General features: G+C 37.8%; 2 protein-coding genes across 9 annotated transcripts in view; both read right to left on the bottom strand.

The window, feature by feature from the left end:
* Positions 1–9,830, bottom strand: part of LOC125785716 (phytanoyl-CoA hydroxylase-interacting protein-like) — a 33,894-nt gene extending 24,064 nt beyond the window's left edge. The window contains exon 1 of the mRNA XM_049469784.1: positions 9,518–9,830. Coding sequence (XP_049325741.1) covers positions 9,518–9,617 — 100 coding nt within the window. The 5' untranslated portion in view covers positions 9,618–9,830. The remainder of the gene's footprint in view (positions 1–9,517) is intronic.
* The window catches only part of LOC125785700 (centromere-associated protein E-like), a 143,603-nt gene that overhangs the window by 86,359 nt on the left and 29,421 nt on the right, over positions 1–27,823 (bottom strand). For 3 of the 8 annotated variants that reach the window (XM_049469752.1, XM_049469757.1, XM_049469753.1), the window contains one exon: positions 27,529–27,732. The exons of 2 other annotated variants lie outside the window; for them this stretch is intronic. In XM_049469752.1, the coding sequence (XP_049325709.1) occupies positions 27,529–27,732 (204 nt within the window). Of the gene's footprint in view, positions 1–16,403; positions 16,492–18,204; positions 18,361–18,860; positions 19,024–20,255; positions 20,411–20,657; positions 20,698–27,528; positions 27,733–27,823 lie in introns of those variants that run through there. 3 more of the 8 variants (XM_049469754.1, XM_049469755.1, XM_049469758.1) reach the window with 3 other exon arrangements.

Below are 27,823 nucleotides of genomic sequence, written 5' to 3'. Positions count from 1 at the left end.
TTAGCCAAAAGGCTAAGACAAAATTTAACCTGTAAAATCTGTCACGTGTCAAAATGAACACTGCTGGAATAAACTGGAAAGTTTACTAATGTTCACTAACATTTATCTTCTCACTGAAAGCAGTTAAATCCTCATAGCAATGCTTAAAAGTCTAGTAGAAAGTCTTCTCTGCACAGTAGAGCCAGTTCCTCCAACAAAAACAGAATAGACTCTTTTTAATACCCTTGATTTCAGAAAAAAACAGTATTTTTGTCAGTATTTGCTTTTTGATATAGTCTTTCATATTTTGTTCCTAAATTTCTTTTGAGCTGGAGTTTATGTAATTTTAAGGCTCACAAGCTTAGCAACAAAAAGAGCTAGTTAGTTAGCTTAACTTAGTTATCTAGTTAGTTAGCGATAGCTATCCAATTTGGACATTACGAACTGTTTTTCATGTACTGTAGGTTATGTAATTTTATACCTACCGCAAGAGATGCGGCTATAACAATAGGATAGGTAAAATTAAATGTAAATTTATTAAATGTATATTTAATCATGTTCTAGTGTTAGCCAGAGTTGCTAACCAAGCTTCCAAACTAGCCTAGCTGCTGGGTTAGCGGTAGCTAGTTTTGTGTATTAGCTGATTTAGCTAGCTGCACAGTAACATTATTGGTAAACTCTTTGATTTTTAGCTGTCCTACAGTTGAGTCTTGAGGATAGCTGTGGGAAAGGAAGTGATTTAAGCCCAGTTGGTACTGAGCCAGCACCAGATTGATGTTTTTATTTATTTATTTGAAGTATGTTATGTCTCTTTCTATCTCTGTCAGCCTCTCTCTCTCTGTCTATGTTTAACAGGTGTTGGGTATTAACTGTAAGCCCCAGGCTGTAAATATGATTAACTGCAGAACTCTGTATATGTATTTTAAGGACACTGTAACTCTGGGTGTCTAAACCTGACTCTCCACTCGCTGTTGCCAGGAACTGTGCAGCGGGAATCCCGCCACGGCTACAGAGAAGGTTCCTGGAAAAAATTATGGATGAAATGATTTACTCTGTGCACATTAGAGCTAACGATCCATCCTCATGCATCACTGTGAGCTCAATTATGAGCCATTAGTCTTTATCTAAGAGCAGACCCTGCTCAAACAAGGGTTTTTAGCCCAGATCTACTAGGCCAGTGAGACCACGTAACTAAAACTAAAATCAAAACTAAGTACCACCTATAAGCCATTTCACAGGAATACCCATATCACACACATGCTTATACACAGTAAGCTAAATGGTTTATATCTTTTGCCAATTGTTCTTTACTCTTCTGTTGTGTGGAGCTTTCCTACTCTTTCGCAGTCTGTAAAATAGCATTATGGTTTATAATTTGTTTGTTTGATTGTTGTTTCTGGTTAACAACAATTTCAGAATTAGGATTTAAACAGAGGAAAATAAACAACAAGAGAGCTGAGCCGTGAACTTGAGATCTTGTGGTGTTCCAATGAAAACTGATGATAATAATTATAAAACTGTAGTTCTGAGAGTGAAAGACTGAAGTGTAGCTTATATATATATATACACTGTAAAACTCAATTTTTCAAGGCAACTTACTGCACGTTTTACATTAATCAAACTCATGTAGACGACCAAACACTATATATTTTGTTATTTTAATTAAGCAACTGAGAACAGAGGATTTCTGACTATTAAGTATGTGTTTTATTGTCAATCATTACCAAATATCAAATGTGACAAGCTGGACCTAGCCAGCATATAGTTACACTCAGCAGCACAAAACACAGCAAATTGCTCTTATAGCCTTCAACTGGGGCCAGGCAGTTATCTATTATATAATACATATAGAAATCCTAAGAGAAGGGAGCCTGTGGGGAATGACTACACACTGATGGTAAGTAAGACATAGGAGGACACGCCCAATATGCAAATAGCGTGACCAACATCAGGTGAAAACCCCTGCATAAGTTCTCAGTAGAGCCCATTTAACTAAAGAGTTAAACTGAGCATGTGCAGTAGTGCAGAGTAGTTGGCTTAGTCTAAACTAAAGTTAACTACAATTTTAAAAATATATATGGAAACAAAATTGATTTAGTTACGCACACTTTTAGTTAATTGAGGTAAATAGTTTGCTATAGTTTATTTTGCAATTTATTATTTCTTGTTCAGCTGATAATTTTAAGTTTTGTTTTTTAGTGTAGCATAACCATTACCAAAAATGATTTATTATCTCAACTTTCTCTAATTAACTCAACTTTTTCTATTTCCCCTATAATGTCAGTTTTGCTAAAGTTGTCTTAATAAATTCCAACAATGTCATTATTTAACAGTATGATCAACTTTTTGATCACTTTTTGAACACACAGCTTGAGAAAATTAAGTTGCTCTCTACAGATAATTAAGTTGCCTAAAGATGGCTTTTGCATTTTAGTGTTTAATGAAATATATTTAGTCTAAATTAGTCAGAAAAGTGTTTTGAAACAACACTTCCATTTTTGTCACTACAACTTAATAAAACAGGGGATTTATTTAAGTATTGGCTAAAGGCCATCAGAATTGCTTTTTAGAGTGTACATGCTGACATGTTGCAGCATTACACATGCACTACGCACTACTACTGTATGTGTAGCTCAATAAATATGACCAAGAGTTGCCCATATAAGTCATACATTTTTAAATAATTTATCGTTCCTGGTAACCTTTATCTTCCTTCTGACTAGCACTGCAGTCTGATACTTTATCCAACATTTTATTTGTTTGTTTGCTGGTCCCTATGCTCATTCATAAGCATTAGCAAGAGTATTCACAAACCCTATTAGGCAGTGTAAAGGAAAAAGAGACAGAAAAACTGGCAGCATCTTTGGGGATCCCCTCAGCTCAGTGTTTATAGCTCAGATCAGACTCTCTGGAAAGCACCTTTGAAATACTGTGCCTTTGTTTTCCCCCAAAAAACGTGCCAGATCCACAGCCAGGCTCATTCCTCACTTTATTCAGCCCATTAGCTGCTACACATGAAAGCAGCGAACCTGCAAAACACTGGCGTGTGAAAGAGATGAGGAAACACACAGTGAGAAAACAGGGCCCTGGTGTAGTCTGATTAATACTGCTGTTAACAGCCTCTCACATGAGGACCATAAAGACTCACTGCTCTTTAAACGAACAGAGAGAGAAAAAATTTGATGAGTCACTCTGCTAGCATTAGCATGAAATTAGCATTAGCAAGATTCGGTTCTAAAGAGCAACAGCACAGTCTTTTTCATGCAAATGCAGAACTGATTAGGAGGTACAGTAGGAGGATGCAGTTGTGATTCTGGATGGCACCTTGGAAAAAAACTGTTTGATTGTTTTTTTTTTTTGTTACAACTTATATTTTATGGGACACTTATCTTCCTGTGATCTATGATTATTATGAGTTCATGGTTACTTTCATGGTTAAAATTTCTGTCTTATATTGTTATCGAGTTCAAGCTACACATAGTACCGTATTTATCACACTATAAGGTGCACTTAAAACCCTTTAATTTTCCCAAAAATTAACAGTGCGCCTTATAATCTGGTGCACCTTATGTATGAATTTTATCAGTCAGCTATTAAGGAGCAGTAAAGCCACTCCACTGAAGTGCAGCGTTTTAAAGGGGTTTTAGTTAAGCAGTATTCAATTTAATTTTATTTATATAGCGCTTTTTACAACAAAAGTTGTCCCAGTATTAGCATTAGCTGCTAACTGTAGTGCTAGCTTTTTGCTGTTCAGAGGTAAGTATATTGGACTGTAGGCTGCGTGTTTACCGTGTTAAAACAAACTACGGGGGACAAACAGCTATCTGATATCGCCCTGGTTTACCTGAACACTCAGGGTTCCTCAGTGTAGCGCTTTCAGGCAGCATTTACTAGCGCTAAGCACTGCTAACCTTCACTGCTAACCATGCTGTTAAAAAAATATATTGGAAATCTATGCTTACTCTAAATAAATGGAAGCAATTTACGGACGGTTAAGGAAGAGTTTTAGGTGCAGCATACATATACAACTAAGAGACCTATTGTATTCACAAAGAACAAGGAAAAGTGGATTTTAGTAGAAGGACACCCATAAAACACTTATTTAAATGTTATAGTTCCATCTGTAGTTACAGCATTACAGCATTACACTGCTACAACATTACAGCGCTGTTGTAGCAAAGTGGACACAGGTGTTTTTTTATTAAAAGCAGAGAGTAATGCCGTTTAAGGCTTGGAGGGATGAAACTGAGTGTTTTTGCTCTTTTCCGTTTTCCACTTCAGCGCTCAGGCGTGTCAGGGTGACGGGGCTGCCTGGCTTGAGCTGCCCACAGCGCTTTGGGATTAAGAGGCTTTCTCAAGGACAGCGGCAGCGGTCAGACCCAGGAGCAGCTGGATGATACTGAGAGTATCGGCCACGAGCACTTCAGTCACGATTTCAGCCTCCAGGGTCAGACTGGACCGCAGCAATGCTCTCGGGTGAAGCACTGGCTTGAGTGCTTGAGGTTGTGAGGCTTTATTAGTCATAAATCAGTAAGCGTGACTTTGATTCACATCTTATAGGTCAGTGTGCCTTTAAATAATTATAAAAAAAATATCAAGAGAGTATTATATTATATGAAATTCTGAAGCCTTCAACCCCCATTGTCTGCAGCAGCTAGTAAAAGAAAATACTTGGTCAGGAAAAGCATCGTTCATGGCCTCGCCCCCTTTGCTCGGGACGGCTCACAGACAGAGTTGAACCCGGGCTGCAGGAAAGCCGACACGGTCTCATCAGCTGAGGAGCTTACAGCTCTGTTTACACCAGCTAGGTAATGTTAGCTATCTTATGTAAGTAACTATAGGTTTAAATTGGATCTCCTGTGGATTCCACGTTTTACAGAGTTCTTAAATATACACTAGCACAACTCGTCAGAACACTGGTAAAGGCGGGCATCAAGCCGAGCGACCCTGAGAGTCTGATGTTAAGCCAAGTTTAAGGGTTAACTTTACCCAGCACTCAGTGCTATCTTAACAACTAAGGCTGTATCTCTGAAAACATTTTGTCCTTTGAATTTTAGAGCTGTAAAATTGACTAAGAGGGGAAAAGGCAGGAAGGCGTTCTCTGCTGCAGTGCTGTTAGCCAATCAGAGGCGATATGTTTGCATGTATGATTATTCATGAGCAAGATCCAAAATCCTGCCTTTCTTCAGAGAACAGTAATTCAGTGATCTAAAGCAGGGCTATACAGATACAATGGAGCACTTTTTTCACACAAAAAAAGCTCACATGAAATTCATATATACTAGGGACCACAACTAGACATTTTAAAATGAATGAAAAAAATGACGGAATGAGACCTTAAACTACTATCAGAAATACACCTGAATGCAGGAAAAGGCATTTAGTTCATTAAAAAAAAATAACCAACGGCCCACCCCATACATACATATTAAAGATGCTTCTGACGCCCCTGAATATAACTAAGTAACTCAACAGTAACTCAGAGGTGAACAAAAGTTAAGGGGTTAAGAAATGCCAATACCAGAACCTACTTTGAAAAGCTTTACTCTAACTATACTGTACAATCCCCACAGTAAACAGTTCTGTAATCTGTTCTGTTTCTCCTCAGGTCTGCGGTGCTATTGGTCACCACTCTAGTGTGTTTGTGTTCTGTTATGAGCAACACTGAATCTGGCAAAACAAACCCCAGCAAACGCCATGAGTATTTCACATACAGCAAATACGAGTGACCCCGATAGACATGTGTGGATGGGATCTTCAAAACGGTGAAAAATAACACTCTGAAAGATGCCAGACTGATACGTTTCTGCAGTCAGTCACACTTTCCAGTGTGGGCACATTTTCATAAACACTGAAATATAAAAACAGATTCAGAATAGTAGCAGGGACTACAGGAGCTACATGACAATAGGAGATACAGAAATTACAGAAGTATAGGCATCCCAGGTGCTACAGGAACAATAGGGGTTACAGGAGGTAAAGAATCTACATGAGGTACAGGAGCTACAGGTCTCAGTGGACACAGAGTCTACAGATCTAAAAGAAGTATAGGAAGTATAGAAGTATAGATCTACTGGAGAACCAGGGTCTACAGGAGAGGAGTTGCAAAATCTACTTGTCTATAGAACCGCAGGAGCTACAATATGAGATACAGAATTACAGGACTATAGGCATCTCAGGTGCTACAGAATCTATAGAGGTTACAAGAGGTAAAGAGGTCTACAGGAGCTACAGGTTGTGCTGGAGGTGCAGGAGATAAAGAATATACATGAGCTACAGATTTACAAGAAGTACAAGGTCTACATATCTACTGAAGCAACATGAGCTACATGTCTACAGAACCACAGGAGCTTTAGAAATACAGAACTACAGGACTACAGGACCTACATGACAATAGGAGATACAGGAGTTACAGGACTATATGTATCCAATATGCTACAGGATCTATAGAAGTTACAGGGCTACTGGAACTACAGGAGATAAAGAATAACCATGAGGTACATATCTGCAGGAGGTACAGATCTGCAGGAGGTACAGGGTCTACAGATCTACTAGAGTCACATGTCTACAGACCCACAGGGGCTACAGGACTACATGATCTACATGACAATAGGAGATACAGGAGTTACAGGACTATAGGCATCCTAGGTGCTACAGTATCTATAGAAGTTACAGGACTATCAGAGCTACAGGAATACAGGATTATAGGAGCTACTGGACTACAGTAGGTATAGGTCTACAGATCTACCGGAGCTACAGTAGCTACATGTCTACAGAACCACAGGGGCTAAAGGAATAAAGGACTACAGGAGCAACAGGACTACAGAAGCTACATGCCAATAGGAGATACAGGAGTTACAGGACTATAGGTATCCATTGTACTACAGGATTTGAACAGGAGGTAAAGAGTGTACATGAGGTACAGATCCACTGGAGGTAAAGAATGTACATGAGGTACAGGAGTTACAGGGTATACAGATCAACAGTAAGTAGGACTGGTACAGGGTGTACAGATATAAAGAAGGTATAGATCTACAGACCTACTGGAGCTACAGGAGCAACAGGTCTTAAGGAGGTACAGGAGATAAAACTCTACAGATCTGCAGGTCTACATGTATAGGTTTACAGGAGCAACAGGTCTACAATGGCTACATGATTTCATATCTACAAGATCTAAAAGATGTTCATGATTACAACACATCTACAGGATTACAAGACTTCCTTCTGGTGCTACAGATCTACAGAAACTAATGAAGCAACAGATCTCTTATTGCAGAACAAAACATTAATTAAAAACAAAAATAGACAGAAATATCCTAAAACACAGTAAACAGGGAATATCATTTGTCTGTCTATGTGTCTGTCTGTTTTTAGGATTCCTCTTCTGAACATGTTCACTCGTCCCCGGCTGAAAGCTCATTTCCGAGCTCTTCATGAGGTTTACTGGTGTGTTAAATCAGAGAAGCACTGTAATGTGGTCGGGGGAATCCAGAGCAGAGTGGGGAAATACTGCAATAATGCTAATGCTGATGAACTGTCTGCCTCTCGGCCTCCAAAGGAGGATGAAAATAAACATTACGGTCGCCTGCTGACCGCCTTACAGTAGCAATTATGCTGGCGTTTGTGCTGACTGATTACTGTCATTAGAACCCTTTTTATACAGAGTCCATTACTATAGTAATCATAACATAATGCTATAATAACGTTTTACAACCAGGGAACCAGGAGAGGTTTGAATATCTGCACCATGATAGTAGACTTCTACATTATGATATGCTGAAATGTATATAGTTTATACTGCATATATTTCAGCATTACCATACCATAGCACCAGTGTAAATGCTGCTGGTACACAGCTGGTATGTACCTGCCAAAAATGCTCCAAGGAAGGACAACTGGTAAATCGGCAGCGGAATCTAGGGGGAAAATGGGCATCTAAGACTCAAAGACTGATGGCCATGCAGGCCACACCTCATCCAAGCTCATGGGAGCAGACAGGATTGAGAATGTGGGAAGGATGGTAAAAGACAGTGAGAGGAATAAGATGAGTGATAGAAATCGACAGGTCAGAGCTTAGGCAGGTGTTTTAAAATAGGGCTAAGATTACTTTATTTTTGGTTTTTTGCTAAATCACAATCCAACAAAATGAGACATTTGGTTGTAGGCGGAATAATACCAATTGCTGAATGCAGAATATGCACAGGTTTTAGTTATTATTTACTTTTTTCACTATTAAATTAATGAAATAGCCTAATGGTCAGTTTCGCAGACAGGGAATAAATAAGCCTGGACATAGACTATATTTTCCTTACAATGGAAAATCTCCATTCAAAATATTGTTTAGTCCAGGACTAGGCTTTTAATCACTCTATTTTTGTCTAAATTGCCATTTAAAACATGAATTTAACACTTACCATTTTTAAACTATCCAGCAGATGTTTGGACACACCTACAAAGAATATATGATGAATTATAAATTATTAATTAGTCCTTCAGTATAAATTATTACATTTTTGAAAGATTACTAAAAATCCACTACAACATCCTGATTAGTAGAGACAGTACAATCGTGTTGGGCTAAATTCAACACCTCCTTTAATAAGATATACATGGGCATCGCCCCCAATAAATCATTAAATAATTTCAGAATTATTTTGGACTCCTTTACATTAAACATAAATATTAGTTCACCCAGAGCTTTTTCTATTGCAACGCAAATAAACGTTTTTTTTTTTCTTTTTAATTTCAGCCAAATATTTTTCCAGTTGCTGAATATTCAGTGCAATAAATATACAGGTTTTAATGTTTTGGTTGATCAGTATATATAGATATACATATAGATAAATACTCCACACAAGCTAGTATCATAGATACATTACTATATAAGGGTTTTTAGTTTTAGTTTCAGAACCATGGACAGAGCTGGTCTGAATCTGGTGCAGAGATTCAGATGATGCTGTCCGTGGTTCTGAAATTATCTCTTGTAAAGTCCATTAGCACCATTAACAGAAAGCAGTGGTCACTCTAACCGTCCTGCTGGATATCCATCTACCAAATCATCTCGCTCAGCTTAATCAGGGACCCCGGGACTCCTGAAGGCAGCAATTAGGAGGATCAGGCAGGTGGGGTTCGAGGTAGGGTGTGAGCTCCAGCTTGCAGAGAGGAGGCAGGGCTGGTGGCCACCGTTCATATGGTGCTGAACCGGAGTCTGGCGGTGGTTTTGTGGATTAAGAAAAGCCCTCAGAACCTAAAGCCTGATGATGATGAGGATGCTGATGCTAAGGATGATGATAAAGATGACGATGATGACTCGGCATGCTCATCTCGAGCTCATGCAAAGAAAAAGACCAAGAAATGTCATGACACGAGCGCACGAGCCTATAAGCGAGATGAAAGGTATGCGCGGAGATGAATTAGAAGCAACAGACGCGTAAAAACGCGTAAAAACGCAGCGTCACCCCAAAGGACGCGTTTCGCCGGTAAACGGACGGACGGACGGATGCGCGCTTGCTCGCCAGCCCGCCCCCCTGGCTCTTACCGTCTCTCTCGCACAGCTGGAGCAACTCCAGGCTCACGTTCTTCACGAGGCCCTCGCGCGGGCTCGCCGGGACGCCGCGGCCGAGACCCGGAGCCTCCATGTCTGTCCGGCTCGCGCGCAGTCAGACAGCAATCCGGTTAAAGGGGAGTTATCTATTTTTTGGCACGAGCAGGAGAGGAAAGAGAGGCACGAGCGGTCCTCACCCTTCTGGAGGCGGTCAGTCTCTCTCTCTCACTCTCTCTCTCTACGTCAGTGACTCGTCATCCGCAGCCCCGCCCCCAACGGTCAGTAGATTAGTGACCAACAGCGCATTAGATATAACATTTAATAATATTTAATAACATTTAAAAATAATCAAGTTTATTTATTTACTCTCAACCCTTCCAAACCCACTCTCACTCCTTTCACTCTTTCTCACCCCTCCCACATTTTCTCACTCCTTTTACTCCTGTCACTCTCTCTCCCACGTTCTCTCACTCCTCTTACAGCAGTCACTCTCATCCCACCCACATTCCCTCACCCCTCCCACATTTTCTCACTCCTTTGCCTTTCACTCTTTCTTCCCCTTTCACATTATCTCACTTTTTCTCACCCCTCCCGCATTCTCTCACACGTTTGCCTTTCACTTTCTCTCCCCTCCCACGTTCTCTCACTCATCTTACTCCAGTCGCTATCTCTCTTCCACATTCTCACACTTCACTTAATCCAATTACACACTCTCTCTCTCTCTCTCTCTCTCCCACATTCTCTCACCCCTCCCACATTTTCTCACTCCTTTGCCTTTCACTCTTTCTTCCCCTTCCACATTATCTCACTCTTTCTCACCCCTCCCGCATTCTCTCACACGTTTGCCTTTCACTCTCTCTCACGTTCTCTCACTCATCTTACTCCAGTCGCTCTCTCTCTCCTACATTCTCTCACTTCACTTACTCCAATCACGCTCTCTCCCTCCCACATTTTCTCACTCTTTTCTCTCTGCAACATTCTCACTCCTCTCACTGTCTATTTAATATCTCCAAAACATTCTACAACCCCTCTCACTCCTGTCATTCTCTTACCCCATCCCTCTTTTCATTCTTTTACCCCCTCACTCCTGTCATTCACTTACCCCTCTCACTCCTGTCACTCTTTCACCCCTCCCACATTTTCTCATTTTGTTTTTGTTTCTCACTATTAATGTCTTTCCTTTTTACTTTATTCCTCTATTTCTTTCAGTCTCACTTGCTTTTCTCCTCTTCAATCTTTGACACTCTTCACCTCTCACTTCATCTTTTTGTTTCCTTCTTCTTTATTTTTTTCTACTCAAGTAGTCAAGCCTTTTCTATTCAAGCTTTCTGCCTCTTGTCAATTCACATTCCTCTCACACCTTTAGTCCAGTCTCTCACTCTTCTTACTCTTTCTGTTGTCTCTCTCCCTTCATAACCCCCATCTCACTTTCTCTTTTCACATGTTGTCTCTTTCCTCTACTCTGACTATCCCTCCCTGCTCACTATTTCTTTCTATCTCTCCTCAGAACTGTTGTCTCCTCTTACATAGTCTCATTGTTTTCCTTTCTCTTCATTTTTTGACATTCAATCTTTTCCTTTAGATTTTTTCTGTTTCTCTTGCTCCAATCAGGAACCTCCCCCCCTTTCAGTCTCGTACTCTGCTCTCTTCTCTCACTTATTCTGTCCATCACCTCTCATACTTTGTTTCTTACTCTATTCTCTCCCTTTTGATCTCACTTTCTCTCTCCTCTTCACACTCTTTTGACGCTCACTCTCCAGCCTTACTCTTCGTCACTCCCACTTCACAATCTTATTGAGTATCTCTCACTTCTTATGCTGACTATCTCACTCCTTAGGTGTCACTCTGTCTGTTCCACTGGGAATCATTCCCAGGGAGAGGGGAATCCTCCAGCCTCATTATTGGTGTTTACTATGAGACAATAAACACAAACAAACGAACAAACACATGGTCATTAGAACAGTGTTAATCCAGAACCAATACACCTCCACCTCACACAAACCAGCTTTCTCACTCTTATTCTCTCCTTTTCCCTTCTCTCTCTCTTTCATGCTCTCTTTCTCTCTTATGCTCTCTGTTATGTAACTGGCTTTTTCTCTCCAGTTCAATCTCATTTTTTGCCCCTCCTCCTCGCGCTCCCTCCATTTCTCCTTATCCGTTCTTACTGACGTCATCGTGTCTGGTGCTCATGTCCTTATTTGGTACCAAACGGGGCTCGCGCCTCCACAGCGCCGAGCAGCACGAGACTGAAACTCTGTGAATGCGCGCACATTCAGCAGAGCGCGCGCGAGCACGCACGCGCCAGAGGCAACAAGAGAGATAGAGTAGGAGATATAGAGAGAAAGACAGAGAGAAAGTAAGAGAGAGACTAGGGGTGTTTCGAGTAATCCTACCAGGAGAATAAAAAGGTCCATATTTTAAAAAAAAAATAAAGAAAAATACACAGCAATTTGTAGAAATTAATAGCTTTTAATAATTTAATAGCAGCTGATTTTTGTTAAAAAATATATTTCTTAACTATTCATCTACTAACTAGAGACATGTGCATATGTTCTGTAGTAGCATATTCCTTTTATGTAACCTGAATAACCTTATGTTAAATTTTATAATAATAATAATTTATCTATTTATTGTCTATTTATTTTGTATTATTTAATTGTAATTATTTTCACAGAAAGACACTTTAACAAATCTAAATGTCAATATCCCTTATCTTTAGATTTTTTTAAAGACACTTAAGAAAGATAGACAGAAATAAAGAGAGTGAGGAAAAGAAAAACAAAGAAGAATGTAGAGACTGAGTCAGTGAAAGAAAGGGAGAGAGAAGACAAATAAGTAGGAGAAGGAAAGAAAGAGAAACAAAAAAATAAAACGAAAATAGAGAGAGAGAAACAAATGTGGAAAGAAATAGAGAATAAGAAAAAAGGGAGAAAGAAAGATGGGAGAAAGATCGAAAGAGAAATAAATGAAGAAAAAAGGGAAATGCAGGGGGAGAAAAGGAATTAAGAGAAAGTGTGAGACAAATTAGGGAGGAAAAAGACAGAAAGGGGAGATAAAGCAGTGAGAGAAAAAAGGATAAAAAGAAGAGTGTGGCAAAGGAAGAAAGAGAAGGAGACAGAGAGAAGAAAGAAAAAAAAGATGCTATAGGGTAGCGAGAAAGGAAAAAATGCAGGAGAGAAAGGGAGAACAACAGATAGGACAGAGAGTTGCAGAAAAAGAAAGAGGGGAGAGTAAGAGAGAAAGTAAGGAGAGAAAGAAAGAGAAAAGAAAGAAGAATGATTGTATTATAATACCAATGTGGTGGGGTAAATCAGATTGAATAGGCCTACCTGATAGACGGCGAGTGCTGCCTCCTGCTGGAGGTGACCAGTACAGCACAAATGACATTTAGTTCTTTTTACTGCCCACCGCACAGGACGGTGAATTAACCTCGCTATAAGAGGGATTGATTGTTCTCCAACTCATCCTAGAGATATTGGATGCAGCCCCCTCATTTCTCCAGAGAACACAATTAAACTGTGAATATGCGTGTGGTATCTCTTGCATTAAATGTGGATGTGCTTTTGTCAGACTGTGTGAGCTTGTTCACACCTTTTTGACTAAATGCACGAGTTTTATACAACCCCAACAGTACGGTAAATGAAAAAAATATAAACATGCAGTGTTTCTTAAATGTACGTTGACTTTCACTGGGGGTGCCTCCGTGTCTATGTTACCTTCTGGTGCTCTTCCTTTAGTTAGGCTGTTAATATTAATATCTCCCGGAGTCGTTAGCCACACTCTGAAAATGCTGAATTTTATTGTCTCTTCCTCTTAAATCCAGTAAAAACTAATTCCATCTTTTTGACTTCCTTCAAGTTACTGACTGCCTACCTGTCCAATCTGATAACCAATGGACGTTCCACCCTCTGTCCAGCCAGACTGAATTTTGGCAAGTCATCCCACCACAGATAAGCTGCTCACTGCCCATTTATTCCACCTGCCTCAGACCAGCTTTATATAAACTCTAGGCTTTTTTCTAACTGCTGCCACTGCTGGTGTAGATATTCATCTAAATATATTAGACCTGTGCTGGTGTATACTGACTTTATAACAATCGTTTATACATTGTCTGACCAGAGGAAGATGGATCCCCCCTTGTATATTAGCCTTGAAAGTACATGTGATAGTACATGTGGTAGTACTAGGTAGTACATGTGGTAAAAGTAACTATAGTAGTCCTCCCCCAGCTCTGAGAGAGTTGTTCTTGCCTCTGTTGCTAACTGGTGGTTTTGTGTTGTATGTTTAATGTTTTGGCTGATTCTCTGTCCTGCTATCACATTTCTGTAAAGCTGCTTTGTGACAACATCAGTTTTAAAATGTACTATATAAATAAAATTTATTTTAATTGATTTTCATTCTTTGCCAAGGCCTGGAGCTTTATTCACTCTATAACCACCACATTGCATGAACTCCTTCAGTTCAGGTCCCTAAGCTCTAAACATGCTGATCCTCACTCTTCTGTTTCTTGTTTTTTCAACCCTTATTTTAACTATTCAGCTGCACAACATTGAATTCTGTGAATTCATCATGAAAATCAGTTTTACATATTATTAATGAACTAATGAATACCAGACTTCTGGTTTAGACAATGGATATACACATTGAGATTTGTGTTTTTTTTGCTTTTCCATTTATTTATTTTAACACATTATTTTTATGCATTATTGCTTCTTTTTTCCCTGTGAGAGGAAGAGAATACAGCTCTGTACCACAACATAGAGATATGATCGCTGTAACAATCACAGTGGAGCGGCTGTTTTCTGTCATTATAGGGACACTAATCTTAAAGGCAAAAAAAAAAAAAAAAAAAAAAGGTTCCCTTTTTTAGATTATTAGAAGAGGGGCTCCTTTCAGCTTTTTCTTTGGTGTGGATTCTTAAAAGACGAAAAAAGACCTCCACAACAACTGTCTGGCAACAGACCAACACAGTAACACAGCTGAACACAGTCAGAGTTTGAGATACTGCTCAAGTCGAACACTGTAAACAAACTCAGTTCAAGGACAACACAGTTCATCCACAGAAAGAATATACATGTTCTATAAAAGCCATTGGAATAATATTCCTTGTAAACTCTATAGACTCTATTTGGTATTACATTAGTTTAGAATAGTAAAAGTTAATTTGTGGCAGAGGGCAACAATTACTTAAGGCAATTTAATTATGAAATTGTTCTCTCTACTGCCCCCAGTGGACAAGTATGGTAATTCTAAAGATGGGGTGCTAAAACAAACAAGCAAACCAAAATACAACACATATCCAATGTAAAATAATTGGTACTGAAAATGTAAACTCGCAATATTTTAAAGGTAAACACAAAATAGACCCATTAAAACGTAAAAAAGCTTGTAAAGTAATACAATAATTGAATAAGTGCAGCCTTACAATACTGAGCGCGTCTGCAGAGGACTGAAGAACATGGCTTTGACTAAGACATGAACTCTGCCTTAACACTGAAGCTTAGTAAGTGCTAAACCTTACTGGTTAGGAAAACATACACACAACATACACACAGAACAAAGTCAGATAGAACCACAGGTAAAGCTTCTTTAAAGTGCTTTAAACAGATACCTGCCCGGAAACGGCGAGAGTACCAAAGATAATATGTCTGTTCTGCTTTTTCCTGCTACAACTGCACAGACTTCCTGTTAATACTGCATCAAATCTTCATGATTTTAGAAACATTTAGACATCCAGAAAGGAAGAGGGGATGTTTGCTGGCTCCAAGAGCTTCCACCTGCTTTTATTAAGTTCTAAACAGAAACAAAAGCACAAAAAAAGAAGTAGTTAAATTTGATATCAGACAAAACCAGAGGTGAAAAGTAATGGATTACATTTACTCACATTACTCTAACTGAGTAGATTGTATGAGTAATTTGTAGTTTTTATAGTAGTTTTTACAATAGGTAATTTTACTTTTACTCAAGTACATTATGACAAGTAATTTACTTCGCTATGTTGGAAAACTCCCCATTACTGACTAAATAATTAAATACTGGGAGAAAAAAAAATAAACTAAAACTAAAAAGGAATTTAAAAAACATTTTTTTTGTATGATTTCATGTTTTTAATGATAATTTTTATTCAAAAACATTAAACAATCTGCTTGAATGTAAAAAAAATACATGTAAATAGTAGTTTAAGCATAGCAATGGCACGTAAAAAAAATAATAATGAACTGTAAAACTATAAAAATACAGTTTTGAGTCACCCATTTGACCTTTTTTTTAACAGTAAAGAAAAAAATAGATCATAGAAACCTATGCCACTTGTTCTTGAAAATGTTTTATGTGGTGGTCTGAACAAATACTGCCTAAAAGATCCAAATTATTATTTGGAATAATAGTTAATTAAAAAGATTTCATTTATGATTTGTTGTACTTTTTTACATCAAATAATTAAAAGTAACTATGTAACTTTTAATCAAAGTACATTTTAAATTTAGTACTTTTTTACTTTTCCTTGAGTAGATTTAAAGATGGGTATTTTTACTTTTACTTGAGTAAAATTTTAGCAAAGTAAAGTTATTTTTACTTAAAAACATTTTTTCAGTACTTTTTCCACCTCTGGACAAAACAAAGCAAACAGCAAAACTGTAAAATTAAAGTCCCATTCTTTAGGAAACATTTGAACCAAATTTTGTTGTTACTGATCAGTTTTGATAAATCAATAAATATGTAAAACTACACTAAAAACTGTACTGGTTAGAAAAAAATCCTGAATCCATATATTTTAAAGAGAAAGTTATCTACATTTTTTTTCAGAAGTATATATAGGTTTTCAGGTTGCGTCATACAGCAACACACACACTCACACACACACACACACCTGAGATAGCCAGCAGCATCTTCCTGCGTGCTCCAAATGTGGTGATTCCCAGTTCTTTTAGGTCTGGATCCGTCAGTGTGACGAACGTCTGCAGATCAATCTAAAACACACACACACACACACACATACTGTGCAACTGGTTCTATTAAGTTAAGTGTGTTGTAGAAAAGAAAATGTGAGGTGGGCTACCCCCACCTCTCGTCCGGGGCTACAACTCCCCTACGTGTTCGTTGAATAGAGGAGTCAAGACAGATGGAGTGAAGCTGAAAGCAAACCAAGTATTTATTACAAACTGAATATTCAGGAGAACCAATACATATAAGACAGTGTTACAGCCGTCTAAGTAAGAGTTCTGACCCCCCTAATGATCTGACTCCATGTATATACCAAAAATGACGTGATATCTGCCGATGAGGCGTTTCTAAAATCATCTCCTGTCAGCATGCATGGTGTTACGTGTTAGTGCTCAAGATTCGCTAGTCTTGGCCTTGAGTGTGTGCAGCCAGACAGTCCGGCATTGTTCAGTAATTAGACAGTGTTGCACTCCCTGCGCGCATGTCCTCCTTAATTTGACAGGTGAAGGACTTTACGCGCACAGAGAGAGAAAGACTGCACTGTTTGCCCAAAAGTCTCCTTTGTCATGCAGAATGCACTATCTGATGATTTGTAGCTGTTAGTGAGAAAAACATGTCATACAATGGGTTTCAGTGAGGTGTTAGCGGCGCGTGATTCGTCAGCCATATAATAAGTCTCATGCGTTAGTAAAAACTCCCTTATGTTATGTATCCTGTTTGTCAGACTAATGTCACATGCTGGTTAGAAACAATGTTTTACTATATGTGTGGTTTAGAGGTTAGTTTTCTATATAAATGTGTAAAAAGTGTACTGTGAGCGATAAAATGATCAAATATAGTGTTAGTATAAATGTGTGAATAATATGTGAATAATAAAATGATCAAATGTGGTGTAAGTATTGGTTAATGCATCTAAAATACAAGGTTTTCACACGATGGTAAGTAATCATGATTATTAGGTGTTTGTCAATACATTTCAAGGTAAACAAGGTTTCTTCGTAAGATTTCCCACAATTGCTAACTTGAAAAAAAATTATATGAATATAACACTCAAAGCCTGCAAGAAACCAAACAACAAGTGATATTTGGCATTATTCAAAAATGTTTGTAAAAGTGTTATTTTGCACTAGCCTGCGCTTCAAGGATTGGTTACTCAATATGTTAATGGAAACTATATATTCAAGACATTTTTTTGATTTGCTTACAACTAACAAACATTTTAAAACTAAAACTAGGCGGGTAGAGTGTTTGGGTGAAAATTAAGCACTCTGATTGGCTGTGGGAAATGTGGGAAATGAAATGCGTAGTTTAGAACATAGAATCACACAAGCGTACGAAGAGGTCAAAATGCAGATCCGTTACGCAAAATGCGAACATGTTGGCAGATCTGCATTTCAATAGAGGCATTTGAAGCACATGTTGAGCAGTGTAAACGCTTCAGTCTTTTCAGCACAAATAATAAGACACAAACGATAAAACACTGCTGGGGATATGAATGAAGTACAGTGGGAGTCAAAAGTTCACAGAGCAGAGGGTGAGGACCTCAGACCTCCGTGTCTGTGACTGGTCAGAAGAACTTGTTCGGCCAATCGCTGCAGAATATCGCTTCATTCAATCACAAGTAATTTGCATAAAGTTGAGAAAATCTCGATGTGTGTGTCCCTTGTCGCATTGTCGCCTGCCAGTGTGAACGATGGGTAAAAGAATAAAGCTGCTGTTAGGTGTGTGTGTGTGTATACCTCCTGCTGCTGGAAGACATCAATGTATTTGCCCAGTCCCAGAGTGCTGAAGAGCTCTGGCAAGTCCGTCCCTTTCAGAGAAAGGTCTTACTTCCACCCATGGAGGAGATGCAGTCCATATAATAAAAACTCTTGCATCTGGACTGCAATTGACGTCTGAGAAAAACACACATACATGGAATAAAATCACAGAGGACCCCTTATAAAAGAGAAAGCTACTGCTGCTCAAATACTGATCTATAGCTGTAAAAATACACAAATGTATATAATGTAATTTTTAAAGTAAAGGCCTGTAAAACACACTGCATTTTATTGAGATTTTAAGTAATTGACCAACACAAAGTCACATGAAATTACACTTTTCAGATTTTTATTTGATCCTAATTTTTAAAACAAGTATCATTTTCGTTGCACATTTCAATTATGTGCTGCTTTGTGTTGGTATATCACTAAAAATCTTAACAAAGTACATATAAATTTGTGGCTGTATGGTGACAAAATGTGAAACATTTCAAGGTGTACAAATACATTTGCAAGCCCCTGTAGACCAAAAGTAAATTCATATAAAGAACTTTGTAGCACAGACATCTTTCACAGGGTTCTTGGCAGTGTTTATGCAAATTTAGACCAAAAGTTTTCGAGCTGATTTATCTCACCAGTACGGCTCTTGCTCCTCTCTGGTGGGCTGATAGTCGTGGGGAACTCGTTTGTTGCTCCGTTACTGTTACCAGCAGCACTTCCGTTCCTCTCCCTCCAGCTGTCCCCACTGCTGCCATTACTCAAAGCTCCTCCACTGCCCACACAGGAGAGAGGAGGACCCTGAAAACACACACACACATGCTTATTGTTAATATGCTACATATCACGATACAGGATTCAATTGTAATATTTTGCAATATTGTAAATAACACAATATAATGTAATAGTTTAAATAGTTATAGTACAAAAACACATAATTATAAAATCTAATATAAAAAAATTTCATCCAGTCAGAACTGTGGTATCTAATTATAGAATGCTACCTAGTGGTCACGGTTTAATCACAAAAAAAATGAACCACCAATCCTTACATCTGAGCTAATAATTAAATATCAATACTGTATTTTTGAAAATCAATACAACATTGCAAAACAAAATATCACAATACTTTGATATATAGATATTTTTACACCCCTAGTTTACATGAAATATAAGCACATATACATGCCAAAGGCAAGCACGCTCAGCAAGGATTTTTACAAATTAATTAATTAAATAAAAATTTGCCAATCTAATGCTGATTCTTTAATTAAAATTTAAGTACCCCCTTAATAAATGCTTAAGACTGATATGTGGACTGTTTGATATGTGCACTCAAGTAAATAAAAAATGCCTTAAATATACAATTTCCATTAATATATTGAACAACTAATTATTATCCTTTAAGAACCAGGTAATATTGTAATATTTTTAAGCAAAGGCTAACACAATCTAAAACTTTTACAATTACATTTTTATATAATGTAAAAAAAACTTAAAAACTTTTATTATCATTCTCCTCAAAATGTTAGAACTTTTTGTGAATTGTACTCCACAGCAGGTGATACCATCATTGAGGAAAGAGCAAGCATTTTACGTTAATATTTCTTAGAAGGAAATCCAGCAGGATGCTTAAAGAAAAAGATTTATAGTGTAAACTGTTAGTAAGTAATGCTGTTTTTGTTCTTAATGAAGTGCCACAAAATAATGCTCATTATTTTGTTCCAACAAGATCCAAAAAGATTGAGCCTCTCAAGGTGACAATATGAGAATCATATTACCCATGTCAGCTGTTAAATAATTATTGCTTTTGTATTCATTACAATTAGGAAAAAATAATTTGGATATCGGTATCAAAAACTTTAAAGCAATACCCAGCCCTACATAGGTATAATGTAATTGAAATATTTATAAACAGAAAAACAACAGAAGCTATGTAAGCATACAGAGTGTACTGCAATCTGTGAGAACAGTCATGTGTATCATAAAATATTCAAGTATAAAACATTTTGAGTGCCTGTTTGTACAAATACCTCATACATGGTTCTGACAGCAGGTTTGTACACTGTACGGCTGGCTCTGCGTAGCTGTTTGATGCTCTCTGCAGGCATAGACTTAGAGAAGCCTAGTCCACTCCAGGTGTTTGTGGGGGTCCGCACCTCTGTCACCACTGGCTTTTTCAGCATGGCTGCAACACATGACCAGCACTTATCTCTCTGTTTACTTTAATGGTCTTACATCATTGTATATTCAATTAATTAAAGAATGTTAAACTATTTTGGTATATACTAGAATGATAAAAAAGGTTTGTAAATTGAGCACACACATGCAAAGTTTAAAGCAACATTGTGGCCAATAGATTAACTTAGGTTAACAAAAAACGAATTAAGTAATTTGAGAAATACTGCAATACTGTGAATTAAATATGCACTAACCTTTAGTTGCAAGTAACTTCTTCTGTTCATAATCGTATGCCTGCAGAGAGACCACACAAATACACAATGTCATACAGATACATGAAATCCCTGTACACTGTAATCTTAACTGTTACACAAGTAACGCAAGAATTACAGTGATTGTAGGGCTGGGCGATATGGAAAAAAATCTTATTACGATATAGTTTTTCATATCAGCCGATATCGATATGTATCACGATATAAATCAAATCACTTTCTGTTACACTTAAAGGTTTCTATTTTTACTCAGAAGTGACAGAATAAGGGAGTTATGGACAAAATCACTAGCAGGCTCAGAGCCTTGTGGACAGACACTAGGATGTTAACATCTTGCCAGGTGGGTACAGCTTTTAAATTAATTTTAAAAAGGGGACAAATATATAAACTAAAAAATATGTAAGACCCTTTACATTATATGTCTGTTTAATTTAAATTGCAATAACACTTTATTTATTTTTATAAAATTATATTTAATCAAAAGATCATTCCCCTCCCTGAATGCAGGCAACTACATAAAGCAAAATACAAGAGTATATCACAGTGTTCATTTTGACAGGTGATTTTGATACAGTCTTAGTCTTTTCACTAAAATGTATAATAGTTTTAGTTACATTTTAGTCTATCGGATATTATTAGTTTTAGTCAGATTTCAGTCTAGTTTAATTTTGGTCATATAAAAAGTATGTATTACATATGTTTTACTGTTTTTCTATTTTCTATTTGTTGTAATTTTAGATAATTTACTGCTTATGTTTTTTTTTAAATAAGAGCCTTTAGTTTTTTTTACATTTAAATTAAGCTAACATTTAAATATTTTAAAAAAAGTGGCCTATAATGGAGGTGGGAGGAATAAAGTCAAGTTTCTGAAATGATCCACTTCTACTGCAGTACAGATTTATACTAACATTACTGGCTTTCAGTAGACTAGACTTACATTACTTAAGTGTATTTAAAACTCCAGTTCAGTAACAGCAATGTTTAGCTCAGTTCAAATACAGCTAGACAGATTATATAATCTTCTGTATTGTGGGAAATCTTACGAAGAAACCTTGTTTACCTTAATCATGATTACTTACCATCGTGTGAAAACCTTGTATTTTATATGCATTAACCAATACTTACACCACATTTGATCATTTTATTATTCACATATTATTCACACATTTATACTAACACTATATTTGATCATTTTATCGCTCACAGTACACTTTTTACACATTTATATAGAAAACTAACCTCTAAACCACACATATAGTAAAACATTGTTTCTAACCAGCATGTGACATTAAGTCTGACAAACAGGATACATAACATAAGGGAGTTTTTGCTAACGTATGGGAACCTATTATATGGCTGACTAATCACGCGCCGCTAACGCCTCACTGAGACCCATTGTATGACATGTTTTTCCCACTAAATCAGCAGATAGTGCATTTTGCATGACCTTGCTTAATACAAGACACTTTTGGACAAAACAATACAGTCTTTCTCTCTCTATGTGCGTAAAGTCCTTCACCTGTCAAAATTAAGGAGGGCTTGTGTGCAGGAGAGCTGCAACACTGTTTAATTACTGAACAAAGCCGTGCTGTTCCACTGCACATCCTCAAGGCCAAAACACCAGCAAATCTTGAGCCATCAGCGAAATCTTCAGCGCTAACACATAACACCATGCATGCTGACATAAGATGATTTTAGCAACGCCTCATCACCAGGTTTTCACGTCATTTTGGGTTTAAAACATGGAAGTCAGATGACAGGGGTTCAGAGCATATCGGGGAACGGTCAACGACCGCTCTTTTGTGTTCTCCTGGTTCCAGCTTTTGTAATAAATACTTGTTTTGCTTTCAACTTCACTCCATCTGTCTGAGACTCCTCTATTCAACGAACACGTAAGGGAGTTGTAGCCCAGGCGAGAGGTGGGTGCGGACCCACCTTTCAATTTTCATTTCTACAACAGTATTTAGTAAAATATCCAGCATAACAGACTCTCTATCTGTTAAAAACTATAAAACACAAAGACAGAGGAGAATGCTGCCCTCAGGGTTTTCTAACAGAAACAGTGAGAGTTAGGAAAAAAGATGGAAAGTGCTTCCTTTCTGTGTGTTTATATACTAACCCCTCACTCGTGCTGAAGTTAACCTTAATTTACACGAAACGTGGATTAACACGGCTAACGTGCGTTACCCATTAGTTTATTAGAATGTAAAAAGCAGTGAAAGCATCTTAGCTAATGATGACAGATTGCACAGATCCCTTTTACACCTAAACATCGCTAACTATAAACTGGAGACAAGCTAATCTAACTAGCAGCAAACAGAGCAGCGTTTACCTGCCTTCAGAAATCTGAACAAGCTCACCTCTCTAAATATCTTGGAGACGCATGCCTCATATTTAAAAGGTGAGTTTTCCAGTGTAGCGCCGCTAAATAGTATAAATGAAGTTTATCCAGTAAATGGGAGAGAAGGAGCCGCTATGTGAGGAGTTCAGAGTGGAGGGGCTCGGGGGGTGGGGCGGAGGGGGATGGTGGAGAGGGGAGGGGAGGGGTTGTACTGGGCTGAGCAGCAGTTCAGCGTGCTGCCTGATCTCGTGCTGCGCCTTTTCACAACGCTACTTAAACGGGAAATAGAAAATTTAGTTTATCGAATTTCTCGCCCCGACTTATCGCGATATATAGTTTCCTCGATAACTATCGATATCGTTTTATCGCCCAGCACTAGTTTAGACCTGGCAAAACAGAACCTTTTTTACTTTATTACAATATCTCAGGGTTAGAGCTTAGATTTCCCACCACATTGCTCGGGCCGGGTCGGGTCTGGCTCCAGAAAATAGTCCGAGATGTAGCGAAAACTGAAAGTGAAAAAACATTATTAACCGGAACTGTATTGTGTGTTTATCAAACTAACTAAAACTAACTAAAATTACTGATAGAATACCCTCTTTTTTTGTTTAATTTATTTATAAGCACTGTTGTACAGCTGAGTTGTACAGCGGGCGGTGTTGTGCCGATTCTGTTTGAGAAGCGGAGTCGGATTCAGCAGGGAGTCGAATTCGGCACAGCAGCGGCACCTCGCGGTCCGTGGCGTTTGTTCTCGTTTAAAGCGCTCGTGCTGCCGCAAAATATGACAGAAAACACTGAAAAACTGCAGAATTATGTATGGGATTACAATATGAGCACAAGGCATATGAAAGAGAAACAGGAGATACAGTGTGTGAGAACATTTACCTGTGAGTAGCTCATACCAGAACACACAAATCTCTTTCTCTCTCTCTCTCTCTCTCTCTCTCTCGTTTCTTAGATTGATCTCTCTAATGAGATGTGTGAAACCTAATAAAAACTAGCAAGCCCACTCTAAAAAGAAATTAAAACTTGCTGAACTGTAGGAGAAAAACAAAATAAAATTAAACTATAATAAAAATGAAAAATGTAATCACGTAGCTCTGGGCGCACGTGAACGCCTCCGCATTTGACTTGCTGTGTGTAGCTGTTCTTAAAAATCATTTTAATTAAATAATAGTTCTATGCTATGTTACAGTGTTAATTAACATAATTCTAATTATATTTCGCTCATTCAATCAACCTGAAAACAGCCAGTTTATGGGGCAGATCGGGTCGGGCTCATAATGACAGTTCATGGTTCGGGTCGGATTTTTTGAGAGAGAGAATGATAGTTACTACAGTCTGAATTAACTGAAGCCCTAATCTGCACTGACACCAATACAATGAAATACTAAAAATACACAAAAGCTAGAAATGCACTGAATATTTGGCCACCCAAAAAAAGAGTTCTGCTGAATAAGTGAAAAGACTGAATAATTTGTACTGAAAAATTGCTAATTTATTTTAGGCTATATTGCAGTGTTTGCTCTAGCGTTTGGATGATTTTCAGCAGCAATCGCACTGGATTCTAAAACCCAAAACTGAGCCAAAAAATGACAGGAGGGCTTTAGTCCTGTAGTCACAGAGATGTCTGAAGAACCACACAGTGACTTTGGTCTGTCATTAACTAAGCGAGTAATCCAGCTGGGAAAAACAGTTGGCTAGCATTTGAGCTAAAACTCTCCAGCCCATTCGAGGCCTGCAGTATTACATACTTTAATCTGGTTGTTAGCAATCACAGATAAGCTACTCCAGACCTAGGGTAGAAGGCTGGTGTGTCTGCATCTTTAATTCATAATTAAAAGCCCTTTGTTAGTTTTTCTGCTGGGATGTTATGAAGTTTGTTGGTAAATACATATTTATTAACTATAGTTTTGTAATTGCTTTTTTATTTTTTATTTTTTTTTTAGAAAAATACATCTAGGTTTTTTTATTTGTGTTATGGCGGAAAAAAGTGTGAATATAAAAGAAAAAAAATGTTTTCCATTTGTTTGCTTTCAGTGTCAATTAAAAATGTTAATTTATGTGCATTTTTAACAAAAATAAACATTTTCTCTCTTTCTCTCTCTGTCACTTACTCTCTTTCATGTTTATGGGTTGCTTATGGAATATTGGGAGTGTGTATACATTTATAAATATTGGACTGAGTTTAGGAGATTAGGAAATAGAGGTGTGCCAGTTCTGAAGCTGGGAAAGAAAGTTGAAAGCTGTGCGCACAAAAAGTGAAAGCACAGGATTTGAACAAGTATCTGTGCTATGCTAAAAGCTAACCCTAGTCTAGCAGCTTTATGAGCAAGGCTATTAGACAAGCCTCACTGACAAGATACCAGCAGTAGTTTGTAAAGCCCTGGAATAACTGCAAGAATTAATTACACTGTTACTAATTATAACAATAACTTATCAATTTCTTATAAGCCCAACATTAAACATCGGCTGTTAAATGCCTGAAATAAAGACCAAAGCTGATCTGACATTGCACTAAACTGAACCCCACACCATGACAAAAGTCTTCTGCAGCATTCAGCATCATGCCTGAATGACAGTCAACAGAATATCACGCTGTATTAGCATTACAGTGATTTTCACTGTGATTTATATATCATTTGTCTGGTCTGCATTCATGTCACTAGACTGACCAATAACCACATCCCCCAGTGTGATCTAACCTCTAGTCTGTGCCCTAAAGACAATTTCCCTATCCTGGCAGTAGCAGTGTGAGCTGAAACGCTGGGTCTCATAAAACATTCAGAGCTAATTTAACTGGACCCCTGTGGGAAGGGAAGCATTTAAACGCATTTTCCTGTTTTTGTGTCTCTTTTTCTCCTCCTACCATTTTTTCCACTACTAGATATGCCTTAAAACCCTTTTTTTTTACTTAAGAGTTTACTCTTTCTCACTCGCAGTGCATTAAACGAACTGAGAAATGCTGAAACAAGGCTTCAAAATGAATAGGAAATGCATCAGCAAACCTGTTAATACAGAAAGAAAATAAATTTCATGATGCAACTAAAATATGAATACATGATTGTGCCGTATGTCCAATTTTTGTGGACCTTTTTTAACAAATGCATTCATTTACTTTAAGTTTTACCTATTGCTGAGTATTGGCACCATAACTAATGCCAGGTATAGGACACAGGAGAATAGAATAGAATAACCCTATAGCATTGAGAGGTGGAGCAGTGGAACTGAAATAATGGTGCTCCATCCTCAGTTGGTGTTTAGATGAAGTTCTGATGACCCAACATCCTGAACTCACTAATGCTTGTGTAGCTGAATGCAATCAGTTCCCTACAGCAATGCCTTACAATCTAGTAGAACACATTCCCTGGACAGTAGATACATGTAGTCAATACAAATACATAAGGCAAAAAAGTAAACACAATGAACAAAGACAAGGAAAAGCTCTGCAGATACACAGTCATGCTGTACAAACCTCACTTGAACTTGTACGTTAAAACATTTAGTACTAAGAAGGGCGGCGAGGGCAAATAAATAGCAGAATGACAGCTGATTGGTTAAGAGCATGCTTGGTCAGTGTAGTGCTCCATTATGATATACCTACATAGTGAGACCTTTTTAAATGTAATGTAATTGACTGTGTGAAACCAGGATGTGTATAAAAAAATACTAGAGACCCAGACTAAAAGAGTAAAAGTACAAGCGCTCTATCATAAAAAAAGTTGTGAGTAGAAGTTAAAGTGTTCTTTAAGCATCACATTTAAGTAGAAGTACTAAAGTATTAAAACATTTTTGTACTTAAAAGTAATATTCTAAAATGTACTACTAAAGTACTGAGAGTAAAAATACAGTACTGTCTTATGTGATCAGTGTTTTTTTAGACAATCCTGAATACTGGTAGCCTTTTAGCCTTATTGGCCAATCCCAGATATTAACAGAGGGTGGGTCTGGGTGCCACATTAATCTTTCCAAGCAAACCTGTTGATACATCATTAGATACTGCGAGTTTCTGTACAGAACAGAACTTAAGTTAACTTTGCTAGTTTTGCTGTGTTCAGACAGTCACTGTACTGAGCTATGTGCTGTACTCTTGACAGGGGTACCCAGTCAGTAGTGTTAAATTGTTTTTACTTTGCTTCCCCCATTGACAAGTAAGTTTGACCAATTTGTTTGACACAAGTGGCAACATTCATACTGCACACAGAGCATGGATGACAACACTGGTTTTAAAGGGGTTCTGCAGCCATGTGTGAAGGTCCACATTACCATCAAGAGGCTGAATAAAGAACTGCAGCATTCTGACCTCACGCAATGCTGGAGCAACTTGCCAAATATGGGTCAAAATCTACACACAGCCAATCAATCTCATCTCCTATCATTTTTATTTTTTATAACTGCTCATTTAATACTTAATATTGATAAAGTTTGCATCAAATAAATTAGAGATTTCCCCCAAAGAGGAAAAAAAAGGTCATTCTAACTCCAAGTATTGCAAGTTTCTAGAATCATTACCTCCATTTGTTTTTGCGCCTGCTGCAACTGAAGCAAGAGGCACTGCTTGTCTTGAAGTAGGTCAGCCACAGTCTTAGGCGGGTCAGTGTTCTGACCTGGCAACAGTGCCAGGTTTTCTCGCTGCAACTCTTTTAGGCTATGCTGAGACTTATTCTCCGAGGACTTCAAGACAGACACTGCCGAATCATATTTGTCCAAAAGGTGCTACAAGAGAAATCATTTCAAACAAGAATGATTATCATTAAAGTGAATTTACAGCATGTGTCAATTAAATTAAGAAAAATAAAGCAAATAA

Source organism: Astyanax mexicanus, chromosome 21, assembly GCF_023375975.1.
Source record: "Astyanax mexicanus isolate ESR-SI-001 chromosome 21, AstMex3_surface, whole genome shotgun sequence".
In the NCBI taxonomy this organism is placed as follows: Eukaryota; Metazoa; Chordata; class Actinopteri; order Characiformes; family Acestrorhamphidae; genus Astyanax; species Astyanax mexicanus.
Note: the sequence above shows the minus strand (reverse complement) of the source record. Positions and strands in the feature narration are given on the sequence as shown.